The sequence below is a fragment of the Stegodyphus dumicola genome, chromosome 1 (assembly GCF_044657685.1).
Source record: "Stegodyphus dumicola isolate Sdum_Otavi_A_Nest chromosome 1, ASM4465768v1".
Lineage (NCBI taxonomy): Eukaryota > Metazoa > Arthropoda > Arachnida > Araneae > Eresidae > Stegodyphus > Stegodyphus dumicola.
In genome coordinates this window covers 184,162,246-184,190,183 of record NC_140768.1, presented here as the reverse complement: position 1 = coordinate 184,190,183, position 27,938 = coordinate 184,162,246, and the positions used below count along the sequence as shown (strand labels likewise).

At 34.5% G+C, this 27,938-nt stretch overlaps 1 protein-coding gene across 1 annotated transcript in view; it reads left to right on the top strand.

The window, feature by feature from the left end:
• Positions 1-27,938, top strand: part of LOC118188606 (uncharacterized) — a 271,758-nt gene that overhangs the window by 186,519 nt on the left and 57,301 nt on the right. The window contains exons 23-24 of the mRNA XM_085823594.1: positions 13,609-13,800; positions 24,311-24,418. Coding sequence (XP_085679720.1) covers positions 13,609-13,800; positions 24,311-24,418 — 300 coding nt within the window. The remainder of the gene's footprint in view (positions 1-13,608; positions 13,801-24,310; positions 24,419-27,938) is intronic.

Below are 27,938 nucleotides of genomic sequence, written 5' to 3'. Positions count from 1 at the left end.
TTCTTTCATAGCTTTGAAGTAACTTATTAAACACATAGTTATCTTGTATTGCCCTGATAGCCGTTGGTCTTGCCAATGTCTGAGGGAAGTCACGAAGCCAAAGAATTTAAGTAATATTTTACCAGTACGGAGAACGTTTTTGATGAAAATTGACCGAATTCAGTAGTTCATTATTAACCTAGGAGCCTTTAACTATTTTTTTATTCGAAAAAAAAAAAAAAAAAAAAAACACACTCAGAAATTATCATCAAGATTTTCCATACAGATATATTGTACTACTTTCATGCCATTCCATTTTCAATGAAATTTGATTCACTGTCAAATAGTTAAATGTTTGTCATTTTTTCGCATACGAATGCATTTCGTGTCTCACATACGCACATTACATATGATTTAACAAAATTACAAGCAAGTTAGAAGTTAAATGAATATTTCCTGAAATACTGTACATTTCATTCCGGAAAGTTTACATGAGTACCTTCATTTCGAAACCCCTAATGTTTCTTTTCCTGTATTCAAAGTAAATTTTGAATATAGAATTTTCAGTTTTGACGGAAGTTATTTCTGGGTGGCTGTGATGTGTTCGTGTTTTCATAAACCGTTTTTGTGAAGTACCTTATTGGTAACCTTTAGAACACTTTGAATATTACCATTTTTTACATTACTGCCACTGGAAATCATTGAATTTTCGAATACTTTCCTATTTATCGTTTACAATGCGTCGTAGTCTTGGGAACAAATTTTTACTAAATAGTTATATTATTTGATTTAATAATTTTCTTACACGTTTGGAAGATTTAACTTCAACAAAACTATCATGCTAAACCAGAAGTTAAGAAAAGAAATTGAATTTTTATCTTAGTAATCTATGGGGATAGATTAATTTTCTCTGACATTGACATATTCGTATGTAGATAATAGAGACTTCTAACCCAGCTCATATAGACTTGGAATATTTTCTCTAAGTCACCACGATCACTGACTTGCATTTTCATTGATTTTTTCTCGTGAAGTCTATTTCTTTCTTAAAAGTTGATATACTAATATCATTAGAAACATGTCTAAGAAAATACCTCATCTTCATAAGAAACATCAGCGCTTTGATTAAATTAATAATAAAACAAGAATCATTGTTTTGTAAATACATTTCTCTTTGACTCAAAAATTTCTTCTTTATCATATTCGAAATGAAAAATTAACTGTACATAACTAATATATTGTATTGATGAACTATAGTTATATTTTACCTTACTGCATTACATTTCAAGTGAATGTGTTTATTGCATCTTTTAATAAAATCTTAAAAGGCTTAAATGTTTCATTACAAAATTTGTACTTTCTAACTTCATTCTACTGAAACGAAAACATTCATAAGTTATTGCGAAGAAAAATGTTTACATGTTATACTTTTTAATTCATTTTCATACCACAGTATTATCTTTGAAATTTTTTTTTTTAGTCCACTGCTAATATATTTCTAATTTTCGCTCTTTCAATACATTTCATACGTGACAAAAAAAAAAAAAACTCAGTTTAGAAACTTTTTTACTTAACACCTTGTATTGCATTTCTGAACCGGGCCATGCTTTCAGTTTTATTACTTATCATGAGAATATTTTTAAAAAGGCATATATTTTCCTTCTGTTAGCACAATTTTAACCAGCATTTTACTATTACAGAGACTTCTTTAGTTAAATTTCAAGGGTTAAATTGAACGTTTCATTACTAATTTTGAAGATTCTGGATATATCCTATTTAAAAGTTCATAACCGATTAGCAAAATAATTTATATATGTACGTCGTTGTGCTCTTGGTTAATTTTTAAATCGTTTTTCAACTATAACACTTGATTTCTAGCGAAGTATCGAAATTATTATTTACTTTCCGCTTTTTCCAAAGAATTTCGTAGGCACATATGTTCAGTATAGAATATTTTCCTAACTTAAAAGTATTATTACCAAAATAGAAAAATATGCAAAATTGTCCTAAAAATTTATATATTTGTTTTTTTACAAACATGTACACGAATACCCTCATTTAATTACTTAATGTGTATTTTCCTATATCAGAACTAAAATTTCGAACGAAAATTTTTAAGTAATGTCATATTCCATAAAATTTATGCCTTCGTGATGTCATTGTCTTTTCGCAAACGTTTTGAGTGTGTGCTCTAGGTAGTCATTTAGACATTTTGAAACTGTTTTCTCTTTGCTATTGGAATTTATTTTATCTTTGCTATTGGTATATGCCAATGAGTTCTCGATACTTTTTCTCTTGGTTTATCTTCAGCTTATGAGTTATTTAAATACTTAAAAATATATTTGTAGACCTTTTATTTTGACACTTGGGATAGATTTCTTGGACGTTTTTCGAAAATGTATTTATTTTATTCACGTGAATGAAGCTGATGTTTTCTTAAAATTTTATTATTCAGTGACTTAGTCAATTATGACAGAATGCCGGATTTGTTCTCTTTATTCAACATTCATATGAACTTTAGTATTCCAAATCTCTCACTTAAATGTAATTTTTTTCTGTCAGTAATAGTAAGACGAATGGAATAATGCAGGTTATGCAGACATAAGGTAAAAATCTGGAAGTAAAAATTCTTCAGATCAAGACAATTCAGTAGAATGTGCAAATATTCATCCTATTCGAAACTTATTTTTGGAATTATATACCATAGAAAATGTAAATTTAATAAAAAGAGATATAATGAAGATCAAGTACTTTGCAAAATCTGGACGGTAATTTTACAAAATTAGTTATAAAGCAGTTTTTCATAAAAAGTGGTTTCAGCGCAGGAAACATGCCAGCAGTCTCTTAAAATTTTAAGTGGGAACCTGATCTTTGCTCTTTTAAAAGCTAAGTAGAATTGTAAATTCTACGTAAGAGCGAAGATCAAATTTTAACGAACTTGACATTACTTAAAAATTTTCGTTCGAAATTTTAGTTCTGATATAGGAAAATACACATTAAGTAATTAAACGTGGGTATTCGTGTACATGTTTGTAGAAAACAAATATATAAATTTTTACGAAAATTTTGCATATTTTTCTATATTGGTAATAATACTTTTAAGTTAGGAAAATATTCTATACTGAACATATGTGTCTACGAAATTCTTTGGAAAACGCGGAAAGTAAATAATTATTTCGATACTTCCCTAGAAATCAAGTGTTATAGTTGAAGAATGATTTAAAAGTTAACCAAGAGCACAACGACGTACATATATAAATTATTTTGCTAATCGGTTATGAACTTTTAAATAGGATATATCCAGAATCTTCAAAATTAGTAATGAAATGTTCAATTTAACCCTTGAAATTTAACTAAAGAAGTCTCTGTAATAGTAAAATGCTGGTTAAAATTGTGCTAACAGAAGGAAAATATATGCCTTTTTAAAAATATTCTCATGATAAGTAATAAAACTGAAAGCATGGCCCGGTTCAGAAATGCAATACAAGGTGTTAAGTAAAAAAGTTTCTAAACTGAGTTTTTTTTTTTTGTCACGTATGAAATGTATTGAAAGAGCGAAAATTAGAAATATATTAGCAATGGACTAGGAAAAAAATTTCAAAGATAATACTGTGGTATGAAAATGAATTAAAAAGTATAACATGTAAAAATATTTCTTCGCAATAACTTATGAATGTTTTCGTTTCAGTAGAATGAAGTTAGAAAGTACAAATTTTGTAATGAAACATTTAAGCCTTTAAGATTTTATTAAAAGATGCAATAAACACATTCACTTGAAATGTAATGCAGTAAGGTAAAATATAACTATAGTTCATCAATACAATATATTAGTTATGTACAGTTAATTTTTCATTTCGAATATGATAAAGAAGAAATTTTTGAGTCAAAGAGAAATGTATTTACAAAACAATGATTCTTGTTTTATTATTAATTTAATCAAAGCGCTGATGTTTCTTATGAAGATGAGGTATTTTCTTAGACATGTTTCTAATGATATTAGTATATCAACTTTTAAGAAAGAAATAGACTTCACGAGAAAAAATCAATGAAAATGCAAGTCAGTGATCGTGGTGACTTAGAGAAAATATTCCAAGTCTATATGAGCTGGGTTAGAAGTCTCTATTATCTACATACGAATATGTCAATGTCAGAGAAAATTAATCTATCCCCATAGAATACTAAGATAAAAATTCAATTTCTTTTCTTAACTTCTGGTTTAGCATGATAGTTTTGTTGAAGTTAAATCTTCCAAACGTGTAAGAAAATTATTAAATCAAATAATATAACTATTTAGTAAAAATTTGTTCCCAAGACTACGACGCATTGGAAACGATAAATAGGAAAGTATTCGAAAATTCAATGATTTCCAGTGGCAGTAATGTAAAAAATGGTAATATTCAAAGTGTTCTAAAGGTTACCAATAAGGTACTTCACAAAAACGGTTTATGAAAACACGAACACATCACAGCCACCCAGAAATAACTTCCGTCAAAACTGAAAATTCTATATTCAAAATTTACTTTGAATAAAGGAAAAGAAACATTAGGGGTTTCGAAATGAAGGTACTCATGTAAACTTTCCGGAATGAAATGTACAGTATTTCAGGAAATATTCATTTAACTTCTAACATGCTTGTAATTTTGTTAAATCATATGTAATGTGCGTATGTGAGACACGAAATGCATTCGTATGCGAAAAAATGACAAACATTTAACTATTTGACAGTGAATCAAATTTCATTGGAAATGGAATGGCATGAAAGTAGTACAATATATCTGTATGAAAAATCTTGATGATAATTTCTGAGTGTGTTTTTTTTTTCGAATGAAAAAATAGTTAAAGGCTCCTAGGTTAATAATGAACTACTGAATTCGGTCAATTTTCATCAAAAACGTTCTCCGTACTGGTAAAATATTACTTAAATTCTTTGGCTTCGTGACTTCCCTCAGACATTGGCAAGACCAACGGCTATCAGAGCAATATAAGATAACTATGTGTTTAATAAGTTTCTAAGCTATGAAAGAAATAACGTTTGGGAAAAAATATGGACATTTTCAAGAAAAATATTTTCTTATGTTCTTTCGGTAGTATAATTGTAAACAAAATGCAAAAATTAAGTAAATGCATTGATAAATCTCAGGAAAAACGGTAAATTAACATGAAATGTTTTCTTAACGTCTACGTAAATGGAAAACAGTGATCGTAATAAATTTGAAAAAAACTCATAGTTCATATAAAGTGCATTAAAACATTGCACCGGATCTATGAATTCATGGAAAACAACGAAAAAAATGTCCTTTATCACGTTCCCTTGCTTACAGTATATTCTCTTGTAGGTTTAATCTTATTGCTTTTTTTATGCATATTCTCTTGTAGTTGTAATATTTCCGAAGTTGTAATATTTCTGAATCTGAAGCTTTAAAACACAAAATCACTACGATTTATCAATTTGCGTCTAAATGTAAAGTACAGTCAACCAAATGGAAGATTTTAGTATAAGTAAATGTATTACAGACAAAATAAAATTAAAAATTTATCATTATTTTCATGCTCTGTTCATGAAACTAGTGAAGGTTCTTATTCCTGACTTATCACATCCGGAACATTTTCAGAAAAATATTCATTTCTTGTTCATGTTTTGCATACTCAGATATTATTTTGTTGGAAATAGGGCCTTTTCTTATTCCATTGTTATATTTCCCTGTTACAGTATGGCTTGGGATTTTTTTTCCTCATGGATATGGCATATTTCTCCTATATGTCTGCCACTGTTGTAATAAATTACATTACTAACAAGTGTGAATAAAATCCCTAGTTATGCAGGAATTATCTTGAATGCTTGCTTAATCTAAAACAAAAAATGCAACCCACGTGCAAAAATAGCGCACGTTTATCGTAAAAAAGTTCTCCACGAATACATTTTTGTTTCTTGGTCCTTACATGCTTTTCTGTATTTATCCACTTAAGTTCATTGTGTACCTATCTTTTGTCTAATTTGTGAAGTATTCCTTTTTGAATACTTGCATTTGGATTTGTTTAACTGATTTTAAAGTACATGTATATTTTGATCAATGCGTGGGGAAATGAGAAACTGTGGCACAGAGTGTTCTAAGCATTCCATACTGCATCTTTTCTTAAGAGTACAGTCGGTAAAAACAGAAATGCTTTTCGTACTCTGTGAAATGTATTTTATTTATTATGTGTCATGCTCATGATAAATAAAAATATGTGAGCAGGATTGTATGCTTCAAATGTTTAATTAAAATAATGCTTTTCTGAAAAGTGTGGTCTTTCTTATGATAAATCATATTAAAATGCGTAAAAATTTTTAAAGTTGATGACTATAGTAGATCATTATATGGCGTTTCTGTCATTATGACCTATTAAGTATAATTTTTTGTGTGTCATTTTATTTACTATCTTTGAGAAGATAATGTCAAAAACCTGTAACAGTTTATTACTAAGCAATGTCATTTTGAAATTTCTATCTTAAAATGACTCTTAGGTCTTTTAAGTTAATTACTATGTTGGATCATTATTTGGAAGTCTACTCAATATTTCTTGTAATGTATCATAACTATGTAAGAGTTATTTGTCAGGTATGATAAATTAACTTTTGTTCTGAAAAGGCTGTAAGCTTGCTAAATAAATTATTGACAATGTAATATATGGGTATCTTTCAGTTAAGTTACAATGAATACTTTAAAAATATTTTAATTTAAAAAATGTTTATATTCCAAGTTGGGAAAAAGGCGATACAGTTTCATTTCCATGCCTGAATATTAAAAACATGTGTATTATAGACTTTAAGTCCTCCTACACAAAATGTAACTATAATTCAAATTTAAAATAATACATTACAATGTGGATATTCTTCTCTGTAGATAAAAAAATTCAATCTTCTGTACCTTGTTAAGAGATTAAGGCTGTGATAAGTTCAAATAGAGTAGTGTTTGTAAAGTTCTGCGGTAAATGGTGGAATCATATTAAGAATCCAAGTGACGTTTTTACATGATAAAAAAACAAGGTTCAGTGTATGTTTGGTGATTTAAGTAGGATTTGTGCAAGAAAATACCAGATTTTTTTGTAAAATATTTCAAAGAGTGAGCAAAATTTGTTTGTATAAATGTGTATAAATGTTGTATACGTATAAATGTCTATAGAGTAATTTAAAAAGAAATGAAATACTATTGGTACGAAACTAAACTTAACTGGGTAGAAATGTTCCATGCATTGGCTTGAGTTGGCTTCATACCATGAAAATTTATTTTTCCTTAAAAGATTTCTTTAAAGTCAGTAGGTCTTACATTAAAGAAACATGTGTAAGTCCGTATTTATTTTGGAGAAAAGGAATCATAAATAAAGCATGAATATATTTTATAAATATAAGGGTAAATGTGTAAATGTAAAGTGTAAAAATTACATTTGTCAGACATAGTTTGGTGAATCCTTTGAATAAAGGTAAGACGTATAAAAGAGAATCAGCGAAGTTTTGTATAGTTGACCAAAACATTAATACAGTCATTAATAGTTAGTACAGTACATTAGAAGGAGAAGTTGTCAGTACCTCCAACTTAGTAGTAAAAAAGTAAGAAATGTAGTATTCCAGTGAAACTATATACACTCATGTCCATAAATTAAGAATAATTCGGAGTCACGCGGAAATCGAACTCTAAAATAAATATATCACTTGTGAAATCACTACACACATCTTCAAGAATCATATGCAAATTTCAGGAAGTAACCAGATGACGCCGATGGTACGTCACAATGACGAGAGTGTAAGAGAGTGATATATAAGGAATACAGGCAAAGAAGTAAAATTGTTCGCAGGCGCTTTATAAGCATTTCAGTGCAATAACCGAATAGTTATGACAAAAAGGACGCATTTGAATGATTTTTTACGTGGTAGAATTATCGGCCGTCTGGAATGTGGGCGAACCCAACTGGAAGTATCAGACGAACTTGGAAGTGCCCAGAGTGTCATCTCCAGGCTTTGGCAACGATTCCAAGATGATGGTAATGTGAGTAGACGTTACAGCACAGGTTGCCCAGAGTTACAACACCGAATGAGGACCGGTATTTGGCAGTTACTGCCAAAAGAAACAGGCGGAGCACAGCCTCAGACCTGTCTCGTCAGCTCTCTTCAGCCACTGGTACGATAATTTCAAGGCAGACCGTGTACAGACGCTTAGGGCAGATTGGTCTATATGCTCGTAGACCTGCCAGATGCTTTCCACTTACTGCAACTCACTGTCGCCTGCGGTTAGCCTGGAGTAGAGACCATGCATTTTGGACCCCGCAACAGTGGGCTTCTGTGATGTTTTCCGACGAATCCAGGTTTAGCTTGCAGTCTGATTCTCGCCAGACTTTCATATGGAGAGCTCCAGGTACCCGTTACCAATAAGAAAACATCATTGTACGACACCGTTACGGTGGTGCAGGAGTGCTCGTTTGGGGTGAAATTATTCTGGGTTCCAGAACTGAACTGCATGTTCAAACTGAAACCATGACAAGCCAAATTTATCGGGACGTCATTCTGGAACAACATGTACGTTTGTTTCGGGGCGCCATGGGCGCACAATTTATGTTTATGGATGACAACGCCAGTCCTCACCGTGCAAACATCGAAAGCGAATGCCTTCAATCGGAGGATATCACCCGTATGGACTGGCCATCATTCTCACCGGACTTGAATCCAGTAGAGCACGTGTCGAACATGCTTGGCCGACGAGTTCCAGCCCGTTAACCTTCTCCTACATGTCTACCGGAACTTCGGAGAGCATTGCTTTTTGAGGGGTGTAGTATCCCCCAAGATCAGATCGATAATTTGATACTCAGCATGCCTAGGCGTTGTACGGACTGTATTGCATCGTCTGGGAGACATACAATGTATTAACAATCATACAAACCATGTAATATTGGTTTTTTGTAAATAGGTTTTTTTTTACAATTTGCTCCAGGGAGAAAAAAATCGCTAATTTTTTAATAGTATCAAACATATAGCATCTTTTTTTGGCTCTTTACCTTTTGTTTAATAAATAAGCTTTACAAATAAGTCAAATTTGTTTTGCTTCTAACTTTCCTTTGCCTGATTTTGCATTATCCTTAATTTATGGACATGAGTGTAGAATGATTGTTGTGTATATTGGTTTAAAGTGGCAGAAAATATTATCTAGTGAAGTTATATGCATGTAAATTCCAGCTTAAAATTTCAAAGACAGAGAAATGTAGGTAAGTTTACTTTTGGAGAAATGGAAATGTAACATCATGCTGTATTTAACACAAAGGAGAAAAGTTAAGAGTAAAATAAAAATGTAACAAGACAAAAATTTTAAAGGAAAAAAAAATAAAACTTACGTTTGGATTTAAAATACATTAGGGAAAAACAAAAACTGCATTTGTGCAAACAAAAAACTGAAAAAAATTAAATTTATGAAAATAAGTATTATTTTTGTAAAATAAAATAAAGTTAAAAATGTAGTAACACCTTCTTTTAAAATAAAAAGCGAACAGGAAAAATTAAATTTGTAAAAATAAATATTACTTTTGTAAAAAAATTAACTTAAACAAAAAAAAAACTTTTTAAAGTAAAAAAAGTTAAATGTAGATAAAAAATAAAGTAAAAATACGAAAAGGAATAAATTTGAAGAAAAAAAAAATTTTGCGAAATAAAAATGTGAAAGGGAAAAAATAAATTCGTAAAAATAAAATATTACTTTTGTAAAACCTAAAAAGAAAGTTAAACATAAAAAAATTAAAGGAAAAATACGAAAAGGAAAAAGAAAAAAAAAACTTTTGCAAAATAAAAAAAAAAAAAAAAGTAAAAAGAAAATTTAAATTCACCTTTGTGGAAATAAACGTCAATTTGGGAAAGTTCAAAATAAAATTTATGTTTGGGAAAGGGAAAAAAAATTGAATGAAAAACTAATAAATTAACTTTAGATTGAAAAGAAAAATGAAGATAATTAAAAATATCCCAATAAAATAAAAAAGAGAAATTTAAAATGTGGGAAAATCTTCCATTTAAAACTGCAATGTATAATGTAATGATTTAGTAGCCAAAAGAAATCCTAGTCCGTTCAAGACACATAAAACATGCTCATTGGTTACAGAAGGATATTATTAGCAAGATTCTGATTGGTCATCAAGATTGTATTCGTTCACCGTCGTGAAAAAACAAATGCGTGATCCCGTTTTTACGGCAGGTTGGCGCATACGCAGACTTTCACCCTCGTGACATCATGGTACACAATGTGAAATGCACAAAGCTGCAGTAAAAGGTGACAAATAACAGATTTCAAGAGATAAAAGCATAGCCTTGAGGTAACGCTCTTTTCTGCCATGCAAGAGACAGCGGGTTGAAATCCCACTCGTTTAGTTATTTTTAAAAACTCAGGAAAAATAATATTAAATTCAATAAAAATTAATTAAAGGTAATATTTAAAATAATGACGTACTAAATAATTAAGATACTTATTAAAAAGAGTAAAAAGTAAAATTAATGATGTACAAAATAGTATTAATATTAATCAAATATCAAACTAATATTAATCACGTGTCAAATAATTAAAAGTAATAAACTAAAAGAGATTATATTTCAATCACGTGGTTTAAGAACTCGTTGCCACAAAAATAAAAACTTTGAAAACATAAAATCGTTGCCACAGAATAAAAACGAAAGTTTGATCATGTCATTCCGTCCATCTACGTCACTTCCGATTGTCACGTGTTCCAAGAGGGTGGGAACACGCCCCTTTTCTGTGACGTCACTTCCGCCTACCGAGTACGGGGGGTTACTACTTACGTCGACAAACACAAATATGCTCTGCTTGTAGGGCAAAACGAGAAGCCGAGAAGACAAACAAAGAAGGAATCAAAAATTCAAATCCTTTGCTCTGCAGTGATTGAGGTCACGTGGCATTTATTTGTTATGCTCTGGAACACGGCTGTTTGTCAGTCACGTGGCATCCATTTATTATACTCTAGAACGCTGCTGTTTGTCAGTTTTATACGTGGTTTGTTGGTGCAGTCTTATGCAATTGTTTTCTTAATTTTTTTCCCGAAACCCTAAATTTATATTGAATGGCTGCTGCCTTGAATAGTGATCCTTTTTACTTCCTTGTACGAAGTAAAAAGAAAGTATTCAATCGCGAAAAGTTTCAGGCAGCTTATTTCAACGAAAATATCCATTTTGATCGCTATCGAATGCAATTTAACGATGTTTTCGCGTGATATCTGTACGTAAGGACAGAATAACAGTCTCTTTTCCTCCAAAAAAATTATAAAACTGCTTTAAAATGAATTCTGAAGAGAATTTTTCGTGGCGTCTGTACTAACGTATGTACGTACGTGCGTACGTACGTATCTCTCATAACTCAAACGCGAATAGCCTCAGAACATTGAAATTTTGTATATAGGACTGCTATAACATGTAGATGTGCACCTCGTATTTTGGTTGCAATCGGCCGCACCCAACGTATATAAATATTTTTATATGTATATCCACTCTGTTACCCGGCTCAATGATCTCAGTTTCTTTACTCTTATATGTTTTTAAATTGTATATTTTTTGCTTTAAAAATGATTGAATTATGTTATTTTTATCTTCCGGTTAAGGTTTTTATGCCTTTAGTAAATCTGTGTGCAATATTTTTAGAATTATTAACAATTTTAAAGTTGTTTAAGTGCCGCTAAGCCTTTTATATGACGGCGGCCATTGATTGTTTACATTTGAAACAGCAGACTAGTGGATTTGTTGCCAATCTAGAGAAACTTAGCTTCGCAACAACAAAGATAACCTCTTCATTTATTATTGCCAATTAAATCATGCTTAAACCTTTCTGGAATTTTTTCGAGGAAATAAGTGTTTAAAATATACTTTGTAATTTTTAATATAGATATTTTGAATTTTTATGTATTTTTGCCTTCTCGCGAAATGAGAACTGAATTAATTGAATGAGAAATACTCAATCGTCTGTGAAAAACTGTTTCTTTTTTGTTTTGTTTGCTTAATTTCTTGTATACATCATTCTAGCTTTATTATAGTATTTGAATAAAACATGTGGCAACGATTAGATAATTCTATTCTTTAAATAACATAAATTTTGTGCATTATGAGTTATAATATGAACGAAATATAATACTGTTAAGTGAATCTAGCGCCAGAGTGTCGCTATGATAAACAAAAACTAGAGTGAATTTTAAAGAATGCATTTATTCTATTGTGGTTTATGCGCTGTCGGCGAAGTAGATTTAATTCAATCCAATAAGTTTAAATGAAATGCAAGAAAAAATGCGTATAATTTAATATTTCGTACAAGGAAGTCATGTGGTGTACACATCAGATTTTTTTTTTAAATTTAAGTTCATTAATTGCGAGTAAACGAGAAGATAATTGTTTTTATTTTTCTCATAAAAGTACTCTTAAAATACTTTCTGAAATGTTTTCTGCTAAAACTAAGTGCAATACATCTTTGGATTATAGACGATAAAAACGTTTTGAAGTTTTAAAAATTAATGATGAAGAGAAGTTAATTGTACCATTTAAAACCAAGAGACATGAGTATTATGTTACCAAGAATGAATTGTTCAGTGAATCTGAAACTCACACCAGAATAAGGCCTGGAGGAAGAAAATGTATACTTAAAGAATTCCAAGTTAATTATAAAAATATTTTATATGAATTACATTTATGTAAACAATGTCGAATGAAACGCAGTGCACCTAAAAAGGTATTGTTGTGAAGCCAATGGTCAGTTCAGAGTTAATTCAAGATGTCAGGTTAAGCTGATCTTTGCACTTAGCACTCTTGAGACGCCTTGTGATACGAAACAGGCAGTTTCTACCTAGACCTTTTGTTTATTTAAACGTGTTTTGTGTATAGGATGTAAATGATTTGTTTTTTTTTGGGGGGGGGTGGCTTACAAGTGCGCTATGTATACAAATTTTGCGGCTACATGTTATTTCTCTCGCCGAATATGCTGATTTTTCCATTTGTTGTTTAATGTTTGGACACTAGTGTATATGATAGATCTATTACTATCCTATGATAGTCTTCTATTACGATAAAGATTAAATTAGTGCAATCATCTCTGTGCTTTAACCCTAAAACTATCTGTGCTCTATACACCCATTATGGCGCTTTTATTCATGCATAGATTTAGCCAACAGCTACAAATGGTATTCAGAAGTCAAATCAATGAGTTGCTACACTTACCCACAAAAAAAAAAAAAAAAAAAAAAAAAGTCTTAGAAAAGAAATCAGTTGATTTTTTTGTAAATCAATAGCCATATTCAATAACCACAAAACTATTAATGCTATAGACAATCTTGAAGATGGTTCCGTTTTCTCTGCAACGAACAGTTTTAAGCACAGAACACACACACTAAGCAATAGTGAAGATAATCGAGAACTGTATAAGCATACCAGATTAAAAAATATATATAACAATGTGTCATTCCGAGTACATGTTTTACATGTATGGAATCCTAGATATCCCAGACAGTGGATAAATAAATATTATAGCAAGAAATAAAACGATTATTTTTCATTCGACATAAATTGCAATTTCTCACATAATATTTAAAATTTTCTTTATTAAATTGTCATATTGATTACCTTTGCAGCACCTGATCCTCCTCCAAATTGGGTCCAACTGGAAAAAGGCCTACCTGGACCTCCCGGTCCTCCTGGAGAACCTGGTAGGGATGGAGAAGACGGTTTACCAGGAATACCAGGTGAGCCTGGGCGCCCTGGATTTATCGGAGAAAAAGGTGAACAAGGATTTGACGGTCTCCCAGGCCCACCTGGGCCTAGAGGTGAGTAATAGAAGTATATATATATATATATTTCCCTTTCATTTCTCTGTATGTATCCACAGTCTATTTCTGTCAAATGGAATGCTCTGAAACCGGGGTTCAGTAGGGACTAATTACCTGAATGACTTAGTTTTTCAAAACTCCGTTTTAAAAAATAATGAGAATGTTTTTAATCAATTTAACATTTGAAAAGCCTTGACCTAGTTATTTAATACTAAAACGCATGCAAAGATTGCACACAACCACAACGCTTTTTATCTGTGGTAGCTTTTAGCTCATTATTCTTCTAAGAGGTTTGACGTTCGAGTTATAATATGACTATTCTTATGATGGGGTAGTTGATCGCCCCCATATAGCCACTTTTGAATGTCAAAAATCCCTGTCTGTTATAGAGTTTAACGAATTTTATAAAGAAGAATGAAGTTTGCGTTTACTTTTGAAAACCTTTTTTCATGTTAAAGCGTATTCATATTTCTTATATATTGTCGCCAGATTTCTAATCTTATTTTATTGCTCATAAGCTAGCTTAACCCTTACAATAAAATAACACAAATGTGAGAAAATATTTGACTTAAAACATCTAGTTATGTAATAAATATCAACATACTTTTCAATATTATCTTTATGAAAAATTGTTGATAAATAAATTCGTAAGGAATTCGCAACCAGGTGTTTTGATTATTCTGCTCGAATAATTTTATTTTGGTAAAGCGCACTCTGACTGTCAGCATGAGGGTAGGTATTGTTGTGTGTATACGGGTTCGTTATGAAATGAATGCACAAGTTCGATGAAAAATGAACAAAAATTTATTATTATCACAACAGAAATGCTTAAATTTTCTCAAATTATCATGCAGTATCACAATATCTCACAGTAGTTATCTTTTAACTACTTAAATGTACAATAGAACGTAATTCAAAACAGCTAAAGAACGCTAATCCGCGAATTCGCTATAATCAACAACGGCAGTTTTCTAAACAACAACAAACTAAGCAACTACTACAAACTGAGATGTTTTCCTCCTTTTATAAGATTTTAAAATCACGCTCTAGAATTTTCCAGTACTTTCTCGAAATCAAAAAGAGATATTTATTTATTTAACGCACGCGCTCTTGTATTTTTAATTTTTCCGGCTTAGCTTTCTTTTAATATTCGTCACGAGCTGCACTGCGCGAGAAATAAAACCATTTAATTTATAATTGAACTAACATTAGCTTTTTTAAATACCAAATTCGTAACACTGCCCCCTTCCCAAGGACTGCACGTCCCGGGCAGTACAATCCCTGGACAGGAAGCTAAACTTACAACTGTGGCATAAATGCAACTGAGGCATACACATTACATTACAATATCAAACAATATAAACAATAAATGCAATAACTAACTTAAACAAATAAAATGCTATCAAATACTAAATATAAAACAAATACTAAATACAAATCAAATACTAAATACACATTTATAAACAAAAAGGACCATGGTCTGATACTATTTACAATTATTTACATTACGTACTATGGCCATAGTAATGAGCTAACCTGTCGTAATGAACGACTTTAGGTTTAGAGTTCGAAGACTTACGAATCCGAACCACGACGTCATTCAGCCTTTTTAGGACTGTATACGGGCCATCCCAAGGTGACTGTAATTTCGGACAAAGTCCTTTCCGTCGAGTCGGATTCCACAACTACACCTTGTCTCCTTCGTGGAACTGATGTTCAGTAGCTCTTGTGTCGTAGCGGGTCTTCATCTTCTCCGTCGTCAAGTTGACTCGCTCTCGTGCAAAGTTGTGCATCACTTCAAACCGGGCCTGGAGATCTTGAATATATTCCTCAGACGATGAAGGAGCATCCGGAGGGCGGCCAAACAATAGATCACAAGGCAGACGAAGGTCACGACCGAAGAGCATCTGTGATGGAGAATAGCCGGTAGTCTCGTGGACAGCACTGCGGTAAGCCAGTAAAAAGAGTGGTAATTTCTTGTCCCAGTCCTGTTGGTTTCTGGAAACCACTAATGAGAGGTTATTAAGGATGGTTCGATTGAACCTCTCTACCATGCCGTCCGACTGGGGATGCAATGGCGTCGTTTGAGTTTTGTCAATGCCGAGTAGTTTGCATAGTTCTTTGATTACTGCCGAGGCAAAATTCCTTCCCTGATCGGAATGTAACTGAAGAGGCACTCCGAACCTGGAAATCCAGTGCTGTATCATTACCTCAGTTACTGTGACAGCCTCTTGATCAGGAATAGGATAAGCTTCAGGCCACTTGGTGAAGTAATCAATGACAACGAGTATGTATTTGTTGCCATCAGCAGTTCGTGGCAGAGGTCCCAGGATGTCAAAGGCGATACGTTCAAAAGGCGCCCCTACGTTGTAACGTTGCAGCTTGCCTCGGCTGCGTCTCCTCGGTCCTTTCCGACCTGCACAGGCATCGCAAGATCGGCACCACTTTTGCACGTCATCCTTTGCATTATTCCAGTAAAAACGCTCACGAACTCTCTGCAAGGTCTTCTTTATTCCAAAGTGACCTCCAGTAGGGGTGCTATGTAACTCTTTAAGGACATCAGGAATGCGGGATCTTGGAAGTATAAGTTGCCATCGGAACGTCTTCCCATCATCCGATTCGAATTTCCGGTATAAGACGCCGTTTCAAATGTGAAGTGAATCCCAGAGTGCCCAATATTGTTTGGTTGTAGGACTACAGATAGAAATGTCCTGCCAGGTAGGTTTTCTGTTTGATGACTCCATTAAATCAATTATGGGTTTAATGTCGCGGTCTTCCAGCTGGTCTTTCCTGACTTCATCATCACTCCACGGTTCTCGATCAGCCGATGTTGATGTTGTAATTTGTCTTGCGACCGGAGTCAGCAGCTCGTATTTCGTTTCCACCCTGGAACAATATCGGCAGCTTTCTTGGCAATGTCTTCTAGACAGGGCGTCGGCGTTTCCGTGTGATGATCCCTTACGATGACGGATAGTGATGTCATATTCTTGGAGTATCCACCTGGCTATTTGACCCTCAGGATTCTTGAAATTTAAAAGCCAGGTCAATGATGCATGATCGGTGCGGAGCAGGAATTTTCTGCCGTATAGATAGTGATGGAACTGTTCTACAGCTTTGACTATGGCGAGCAACTCTTTCCTGGTGACACAATAATTCCTCTCCGGTTTAGACAGGCATTTGCTCCAGTATGCCACTACACGTTCTTGGCCGTCTATTTCTTGGGACAAAACAGCACCAACACTTTCATTACTCGCGTCGGTGTCGAGAATAAATGGTCGGTCAAGCTGAGGATACGTCAGGATTGGAGCAGATGTTAAAGCCTCCTTTAAGTTGTTAAATGCATCGTCGCATTCTTTTGTCCACAAGAACTTTTGGTTGCTCTCTGTCAGCTTGTGAATGGGTCTTGCGATGGAAGAAAAGTCCTTCACGAATCTCCTATAGTAGGTGCAAAGCCCTAGGAAGCTTCTCAGCTGATGGACATTTTCGGGACGTTTCCAGGATTTAACGGCTGATACCTTTTCAGGATCCGTGCGCACAAATTCTGCAGAGATGACATGTCCCAGGTAAGTCACTTCCTTTCGGAACAATTTGCATTTAGCGGGACTCAGCTTCAGATTGGCTTCTTTCAGTTTCTGAAGCACCTTCCTAAGATTTTCTAAATGTTCTTCAAAACTCTTTCCGACGATGATGATGTCGTCCAGGTATACGAGGCAGGCTTCGTAGGAAAGGCCTTTCAAAACAGTTTCCATAAGACGTTCGAATGTTGCCGGCGCATTACACAGTCCAAACGGCATCACCTTGAATTGCCAAAGCCCTTGTCCCGTAGTAAATGCCGTCTTTTCTCGGTCTTCAGGCTGTATTTCTACCTGCCAATACCCACTCTTTAAATCAAGTGTTGAGAACCACTTGCTGCCAGAAAGAGTGTCTAGAATGTCGTCAATTCTAGGAAGAGGGTAACTGTCTTTCTTCGTAACCTCATTCAACCGGCGATAGTCGACGCAAAATCTTGTTGAGCCGTCTTTCTTTCTGACTAGGACGATGGGCGATGCCCATGGACTTACTGAAGGCTCGATGACATCGCTTTCTTTCATATCTTTTAACAGTGTTCGCACCTCTTCCTGTTTAGCAAACGGTAGACGTCTTGGATGTTGCTTGATCGGGGGATGATCGCCGGTATCTATTCTATGTTGTGTCAAACTAGTTCGACCCACGTCAGAAGACGAGCGGGAGAAAACAACTTGAAGATCTTTAATGACGCGATCGGCAGCATTCCTCTCTTTATCGTTTAATTGAGCATTCTGCAATAACTCCGATGTAATTCTCTCTGAGGACACGGATTCTTGGATGTTACTCTTTCTTTCAACAGTGGTTACTGGAGTACATGCTGCAACCACTTCACCTTTCTTAATAATTCTCCCCTTCTCACTTACATTGGCGACTCTCACCGGGATAACCGTTCTGGATAGGTCGACGAGTGTTGAGGCTACTAGTACTCCTTTTGGGCTATTACAGTTATTGGGATATTCTATGATGCCGTAGCGGAAATTTCTGTTTTCGGCTATGGATCCAGGAAGTATAATTTCTGTTCTTGCCGGTATTGTGATATTGTCTTGTGCTATGATTTTATGGACAGATTTAACTTCATCATTGACTCCAAATAACGCTATGTCCTCAGATGTAGAATGCAATTCGTTATTTTTAAAGTCCAAGGAAAAATTGTATTTCCTTAGAAAGTCCAATCCGAGTATGCAAGAATCAGTCATCTCTGCTACATATGCCGTGTGATGGTAAGCGGCACTTCCAAACGTGATGTTAGCATTTACTTTTCCATCGATGTTGATCTTCTCACCGGACACAGTCTGTAGGGTAACGCAGGGCGGCGTCCAGATAAGTTTGCTTCCCAGTTGTTGAGCCAAATCTTTTCGGATGATGGTAACGTTGGCTCCTGTATCTATCGTCATATTGCAGGGAACTCCATTAATATGTACTATTATGAAAAGTCCATTACTGCCGCCTCTCACTGCAGAAATCTGAAGCGCTTTAAACTGGGGCCTTTCATGATCTGGCAACCTCCGCCCCGCGAGATGGCCACTAATTAGTTTCCCTGCTGTTTGTTAGGAGCGGTCTTAGCATCCGTGCCCTGGGGTGTTCTGCAGTTTTGTCGGATGTGTCCTTCAGCACCGCAGTTCCAGCACTTTACGGTCGGTTTCTTGTCACCAATATTCTGTCTCAAGGCGTTCAGTTGTCTAGTTAAATCGTCTAGACGAGCAGTGACTTGATCCCCTGGCTCCTGGACTTGAGCAGCTCTGACTGGATGGCGGTCTCGACGGGTGGCTTGCTGGGCTGCCTCAAATTTCATGGCATACACTAAAGCGCTTTTCAGATCTTTGCAGTGAGAGGCGGCAGTAATGGACTTTTCATAATAGGACATATTAATGGAGTTCCCTGCAATATGACGATAGATACAGGAGCCAACGTTACCATCATCCGAAAAGATTTGGCTCAACAACTGGGAAGCAAACTTATCTGGACGCCGCCCTGCGTTACCCTACAGACTGTGTCCGGTGAGAAGATCAACATCGATGGAAAAGTAAATGCTAACATCACGTTTGGAAGTGCCGCTTACCATCACACGGCATATGTAGCAGAGATCACTGATTCTTGCATACTCGGATTGGACTTTCTAAGGAAATACAATTTTTCCTTGGACTTTAAAAATAACGAATTGCATTCTACATCTGAGGACATAGCGTTAATTTTTTTTCAGATCTTTAACATCCGCCATTCGCAGTGCTTTCTGTATTTCAGGGTCCCGGATGCCATCGATGAAATATTGCAGGGACAGGATTTCCCTTGTTTCTGTCGGGCACTCCGAAAAGGCGTGATGTGACAGCCTTTCAACATCCGTGGCGAGCTCCTGAAGCGTTTCGGTGAGCTTCTGTTGACGAGATTTTAATTGGAGCCTGCTGTAGTCTTTTAAACATTTCTCGCCGAAGCGCAGCTCCAAAGCGCCGGATAGAGCTTCGAAATCTAGCCTTTGATTTTCGGGAAGCGTCTGCAGGATATCCGCTGCGTCTGCTCTCAGAGAAGCGGCGAGATGACAGGCCTTAGCTTGGGAATCCCATCCATTCGCATCCGCAACGATAGAAAATTGTGTCCTATACACCTGCCAGGAGGTCTTCCCATCATATGTAGATAGTTTCAGAACGGAACGAGCAGGCATCGATAAAAATTTGAAACCTTCAGAATTGTTTCCTACCGTCGCTATGCACTTCTCTAGGCTGTCAACTTCTTTGGCGACGGCAGCAGAAACCCTATCATCAATTTGTTGTTCGACGGCAGAAACTCTCTCTTCTATATGTTCTTTTACCGAAGAAACTCTTTCTTCTATTTGTCCAACTTTAGTTTCAACCGCGTCTATTCTGCCTTCCATAGCCTCAAATTTATTTTCTATTACGCAGGTAATTTCTCTTTTCATTTCGTCCTGACCTGCTTTCATCTCATTTTTAAGAGATTTCATCTCTTCCTTAACGGATTCCTGGCCCAATTTCATTTCTCCTTTAACGGATTCCTGGCCCAACTTCATTTGTTCCTGTGCCGCTTTCATTTCTTCCTTGAGGGATTCCTGGCCCAATTTCATTTCTTCTTTAAATGAGGCAAAGGCTGATATTAAATGCCTTAATTGCTCTTCCATCGCTCTTGTTATTGGCATTCAAATCCCACTTCTGACACCAAAAATTGTTGTGTGCGTACGGGTTCGTTATGAAATGAATGCACAAGTCCGATGAAAAATGAACAAAAATTTATTATTATCACAACAGAAATGCTTAAATTTTCTCAAATTATCATGCAGTATCACAATATCTCACAGTAGTTATCTTTTAACTACTTAAATGTACAATAGAACGTAATTCAAAACAGCTAAAGAACGCTAATCCGCGAATTCGCTATAATCAACAACGGCAGTTTTCTAAACAACAACAAACTAAGCAACTACTACAAACTGAGATGTTTTCCTCCTTTTATAAGATTTTAAAATCACGCTCTAGAATTTTCCAGTACTTTCTCGAAATCAAAAAGAGATATTTATTTATTTAACGCACGCGCTCTTGTATTTTTAATTTTTCCGGCTTAGCTTTCTTTTAATATTCGTCACGCGCTGCACTGCGCGAGAAATAAAACCATTTAATTTATAATTGAACTAACATTAGCTTTTTTAAATACCAAATTCGTAACACTATGGTTCTTGGAGAACTTTCTAAGGTAATCTAACTTGTATTCCCTTTATACATGGAGCAAACCACGAAACTTTCCATCCGAAAAAGTACGCAAAGAGTTGGGGCCGGATCGAATTATCAGTGTTTAATGGTCTTATCCACTTCACTACCGAGTTATCAAGGACATATGCATCGTTGTTGTATAGTCTTTAATTATAGTTTTCTAAACACTCTGTTGGAAGTAGCTATCCTTTAAACATGTTTAGCAAGAAAGTAAAATCTCGAAGTTTAACTTAATTGCATACGCTTGTGCACATAAGCACGATGTTAAGTGCTTAGCATGGCCACCTAGCTAGTGAAAGATCCGGGTCTTGAATCTCAGCCAAAGCATAGTTCATTTCTCACGTTTTCGGACAGCAAAAAACTTAGTAGTCTATATGGTAGCGCCCAAACTAAAATGTGGTGGACGATACTTCGTCACTACCCCTGGATACCTTGTTGACTGGCTATCGTGCCCCGCCGTAGTCACGTTTTGAATGGGAGAGAATGTAAGAAATTATCGCATTTTCCTGTGCGCAATGTCCTGGTGTATTGGACTGGCACCTCCACCTAGAAATGGAATATCTGTTTTTCGAATCTCGCGATGGGTACTGTTAATTTTTCGGTCAACATTTATTACATGCTTCGGTTGCAATACACGTACGCCAACCCATTTTATAATCTTTAACATGTTTTAGATTTTCAAAAGAGTATCTTGAGAAATCCTTCAGGATTCTCCGTGAATTTTCTGTCATTGCAGAAAAGGTGAAAACAGTACTGCAATTCTAATCTTAAAATAATGAAAAAAACATAGCGTACTATATCAGGCGAATATGGGACTTGTCGAGCTATATATCTTGAATGTTTGCCCAAAACTTCATAAACGACAAGAACATTTTGAGTAGGTGCATTATCACAAAGAAACCCCTTGAGTTATCTTTTCACATCAGATCATTCTCTATGAAATACTTCATGCAAAAGCCGCAAATCAGTCAATAACTTTCTTTGTTAACGATCTGGCCAGCTGGTAGAAGTTAATGACGCATAAAATAACTGTTTCTGTATCAGAAACATAGATTTATAATGCATTTTAAATGAATTTGAGCTTAAAAATCATGTCCTGAGCCACATAAATTTGTTGCTGTCGGAAAATATGTATTTTTATAGCAACTGGAGAAGCGATGAACGGAAAGACCAAATGATCGTTTAAAATTGCTTGACAGGATCCAGGATTAAAAACATTTTCCCTACTTAACCCAAATCTCTACTTAACCAAAGACGGGAGTTAGGAACTAGATACTGATGTCACGAAGATGTTGCTCATTTGCTAAAGTGGATGTTCTTCCAGAGCTTTAAATATCTTACACCATTCAAAATCTCTTGATTTTGGTAAAGTATTTGTTCTCAAAGCCTTTTGCTGCATTTCAAATTTTTTGGTTGCAGATTCTATTGCAAAAACAAGATTTAATTCACGTTCTTTGCTCAACTGCATTAGTCATTTTGAGAAATGGCCAAAGTAAAAATTACTTATTGTTTGGAAAAAAAATTTTCTGCAACAGATAAAGGAAATTAAATGCAGATTGTTTCATTTGTGGATGAAAATCGTAATAACTTCTAAAAATCCTTTGCAGGCGATTTCTTCCATGTGCACATTTTAAATGAATAATTCTCGATACTTTTTTATCACAGGTATATGTTGTTTGTTTTAAGTAAGAGAGAACACAGTACATCGCTAGTCACAAATGACATTGGATTATTCGTCACTTAAGCCGAAGCTAGATTTGATTATATATTTCAAAGTGTCAGCCTATGAATTGAAAATACCTAAGCAGGACTCGATTTAGAAGATCCGGTTCCTAAGGCAAAGCATTCTTTCAGAAACCTTCAATGTCCATTTTTCAAGCTTTCATAAAGAAAAAAAAAAAAAAAAAGAAAAAAAAAAAAAAAAAAACAGGATTGTAACGAACTTTTGTGGTAATAAGAAAGCTGGGTATAATATGGGGCCTTAGGTCTAGATCTTGTATACTTAGGCAGTAATCAGATCTGTATCCAAAATAGAGCTTTAGGTAGCAAGGCGATCATTGAACACCAGATAGCGTATAGTACCCATCATTCATGGTAAACGAAACAACTTCAAAAGCGTTCTCGACAAGCTGTTCCTTTTTTTCATAAAATTATAAGGTATTTCTCCGGCTTTCCTAGCGAGCCTTCGTGGTGTAGTGGTCTGCACGCTGGGCCGGTATTCCAGAGGTCCATGGTTCGATTCCAGGCGAAAGCGATTGCTTATTTTTCATCTTGACTGCTTCCAGTTAAAACTGCTAATGTCTCTACAAAGTATAAATGGTGCGATCAAACAGAAAGATGATGAAACAACCTGCACGTTAAAATATTATAGTTGCAACCACTGTAAACGGAAAATAGTTCGAAGGAATAATGTTAAGGAGAATAGTTGGTCACGATCGTTAAATCGTGTATTTCTGCATTTAAGCAATGTACGGCACAAATAAAAAGCGAAAACTGCCATTTTATTGGCAGAGAGTTATTCTTTATGACTTTTCTAAATAAATAGCCAGCGGGCTTCTTAACCGGAATCATCTGTATACAGGATGTTCAATTTAAAAATGGACGGCGTATTTAAGATTCCATAATTAAATGCATATTTTGTTTCCTGAGATTATCATCTTTTTATATTGCTACGTTACGGGTAAAAGATTGACACACTGGGTTTGGGAAAGCAATGATTTCTTCAGAACAGAAATGGGTTTAGTCGTTACAGAGAGGAAATGTTGAATCTTTTAGCGTACCTTCGTGGTGTAGTGGTCAGCATTCTCGGTCGTATTCGAGAGGTCCATGGTTCGAGTCCCGGCGAGGGCATTGCTTATTTTCCTCTCTTCCTGCTTCGAAATAACCTAATGTCTCTACAACTTAAAAAATTTATTTACGTGCTCTTTAGAACGTTGGGCCATTTGCAGTTGCAAATTGCGTGACTCCATGAATCTGCCTTAAAAATTTCTAGTAACCTGGTGTAATACGTAAACAAATACACTTAATTGGAGGAATGTCATGTCGAACGTAGTACCTTGGCAATTTATGTCTCTTAAATATGTACACTTGCTGTTTCTGTGATCTGCCCTTTTTTAAATTGCGCACCCTGTGTATATGTAATTTATGTTTTCCAAATTTTCTTTTTATTTAAGTTAGACTAATTAGAAAGGAAAACAAATAAAGTATATCTTTCATTTATATTTTAGGTCTACCTGGTCCGAGAGGAGATAAAGGAAACCTAGGACCTCCTGGATTTGACGGTGAACCTGGTCGTGTTGGATTGCCTGGACGTCCTGGATTTGAAGGAGAGAAAGGTACTAATGAATCTTTAATAATTAACAAAAATTTTCCCTTTTTTATGAATAAAAAACTCAGTGAGGTAAGTGACTTGGCTTACTTTTATTAATGACAAATTATTCTGCGCTGATCTTTTTGTCTTGCAAGTTACTGAAATTGGAAGACATCTATTGCATATAATACGGGGACCGGAAAGTAATATCGCTTTCTTACATTAAATTCAAAAGAATAAATTTTTAACAAGTTATTATTTTTAATCAATTATATAATCACCCTCGTTATCAACAATGTTTTTCCATGTAGTGTGCAGATTTTCAATCCCGGACCAATAAAAATCAATTGATTTTTGAGTAAAATATCTCCAGATGGCATTTTGGACATCATCCAAATTTTCAAATTTTTTGCCGCTAAAAAAATGTAGGGATCGGAATAAATGGAAATCCGAGGGTGCGATATCGGGCGAGTATGGTGGGTAAGGCAATATCTCTCACCACAATTCATTAATTTTTTCCAGTGTTCGTCTTGCATTGTCGTGTTGGAGAATGACGCCTTTTCTGCTGACAATCGCCGGATTTTTTTTTTTATTAAACATTGGTTCACTCGATCCAGTTGTTCACAATAAAGGTCTGCATTAACAGTTTATCCTGGTTTCAGCAATTCAAAATGAACATTTCGCGAATACTCCACCAAACACGCAGAAGCGCATTTTGGGAATGTAAACCCTTTGTAACCTCTATTAAAACTGCCTTTTGCGTTTTGGATTATTATATAAGGCCCATTTTTCATCTCCAGTAATCAAACGATCAAAAAATGGTTCTGTATGATGCCGTTGAAGCAATACGTTGCATGTGATGGATCGGTTAGCTTTGTTCTCTTCGCACAGATTATGGGGGACTCAAATACCTGCTCTGCTTATTTTTCCAATCTGCTTTAAATGTTCTTGGACGGTCGACTAAGGTTGGTTAAGGTGTTTGACAGTTTCTCGATTGTTTGACATGGATTTGCTTTCACTTCTGCCCTTAGCATGTCGTTTTCTAATGTTGTTGGTCTTCCTGATCGATAGAAGTCAGAGAGATCAAAATTATCGGATTTGAACTTGGAAAACCCACTTTGGCATTTACGAACGCCTAATGCACGGTGATAAACATCGCAAATGATTTTGGTCGCAACTGTTGCGTTACTACCCTTGCGAAACTCAAAACGCATACGATATTGGATATGCTCTTCTGGTATTTGGCTGGCCATTTCACCCCAAATTGGAAAAAAAAAAAGAGTTTAATATTGAATTATTTAGAAGCGAACAAGTCGCAATAACCTTAAAATGACTTTGGCACGCCTTCGAGAAACATGATGAGCTGACAAATGACAATCAAATATCGACATGCGCAGAAACGACATTACTTTACGGTCACCCTGTTAATATAATTAAGATAGTAATTTTATGTGGCCGAGAAGCAACACAATTCGCGAAGTAATCACGGGAAATCGTGAAATTTCGCGAAATATTTGCGGCCAGAGATTCGTGTTAATATTTTCGCTATCGCCGAAGATTCGCAATAGCATTTCCTGGAAAAAAAAACAAGGGAGGAGGAGAAAGAGTATTCCGTTAGCTGCGTATCAATAACAAAGAAAAGCTAGATAAATACTTGATAAAAATATTATATTTATTTTTATTGAATAGTCAAATGTAATGTTCTTAATGTTATTATTTCAGATCTAGGTTCCAATAAAGAGAATGGTTACTTGAATCATGTTGAATTTTTAATAATAAAAAATAAATTCGAAGTATTTGAACCGGAATATAAAGTTTCTTCATTAAGTGTACCTTCTTAAATTTAAAAAAAAAAGGTTTTATGTAGAAAAATAATTGTTATACACCGAAATTACTTTCATTCTTGAAAGATAAAGAAAATATACATTTAACTTTAGAAAACGACAATTTATTCCAGATCTACAGCAGAACTGAGAGATAATAACTTAAAAGGATTCCAAAATCTGATTTGGATTAAGATATATGATTATTTTGGAGGGCACTTCTGCATAATGGAAAATAGTATTAAAGTTACAACAATATGAAAAATATTCTAACAGTTCAAATGACAATAAAAAGGTAATAGAAAAATTCTGAATTTTTCACATATAATTCAGTATTCTTGGGAAATTTTTAAAATTGCGAAATCACAGAAAACTTAAGAAAATAGTCTCAAACTTCACCGTGGTGCAAAATTACTATCTTAATTGTAGCAGATATTTTTTTAAATAATGTGGTTATCACAGATGAAATTAATGATTGTTTGACATGGATTTGCTTTCACTTCTGCCCTTAGCATGTCGTTTTCTAATGTTGTTGGTCTTCCTGATCGATAGAAGTCAGAGAGATCAAAATTATCGGATTTGAACTTGGAAAACCCACTTTGGCATTTACGAACGCCTAATGCACGGTGATAAACATCGCAAATGATTTTGGTCGCAACTGTTGCGTTACTACCCTTGCGAAACTCAAAAAGCATACGATATTGGATATGCTCTTCTGGTATTTGGCTGGCCATTTCACCCCAAATTGGGGAAAAAAAAAAAAAAAGAGTTTAATATTGAATTATTTAGAAGGGAACAAGTCGCAATAACCTTAAAATGACTTTGGCACGCCTTCGAGAAACATGATGAGCTGACAAATGACAATCAAATATCGACATGCGCAGAAACGACATTACTTTCCGGTCAGCGCAATTTCCAGTGCTTGCGTTTGTTTCTGTACAAAATCTAAAAGCGTGATAAGCAAAATTTAGAAAATAGCTATTTTGAAATTTTCTGTGGTAATTTGTTACGCACTTATATTAGATTCTACTAATCGTCATGCGACGTTTTAATTGAATTAAAATTTCTATGTCTGTTGAAAACATTAAATCACCTCAGAATATAAGGGTTTTTATTATTAAATAATATACTACATGCATTGTATTACTCTATCACATTCTGGAAAAATTCAATTATTCATAAATCTGCGACATCAGATAATAGCTATAAGTCTTATTTAATGTCCATGCGTAATTACATACCATATTTTCCGTATATATTCTTTTTAAGTGCGTTTATTGAAAACCTTGATGTTTTTATCTTTTCTTTACATATTGATTTCGAGTATGGTATCGATAAATCATAAATTTTAGAGTAACAATATTTAAGATGTTTTATTTTCTAAACATAAATTTAGATTTCGTTATTGCGTCTTGTGTAAACCAGCCAGTTAAATTAAGTGAAAATACGCTTTTTAATTAGTTACATCCATTACTTTCTTTACATTAGGTGTAGCGACAAAAATCACAAGACAGTAAGACTTTAAAAACTTGGGAATCTAGTAGTTTCCTGCCTATCTTGACTTTTTAGTTAAATGTAGAAAGAAAATGGAGAAAAAAAATATGTATATAGAGTGGTGACGAAAATAGTAAACCGCATGTGCATCTTTCATACCAGTGCTATGGGATAGTTCCTGGTCTTGATGAAAAGTATTTTATGTTCATTTATTCAGTTTTGGTTTCC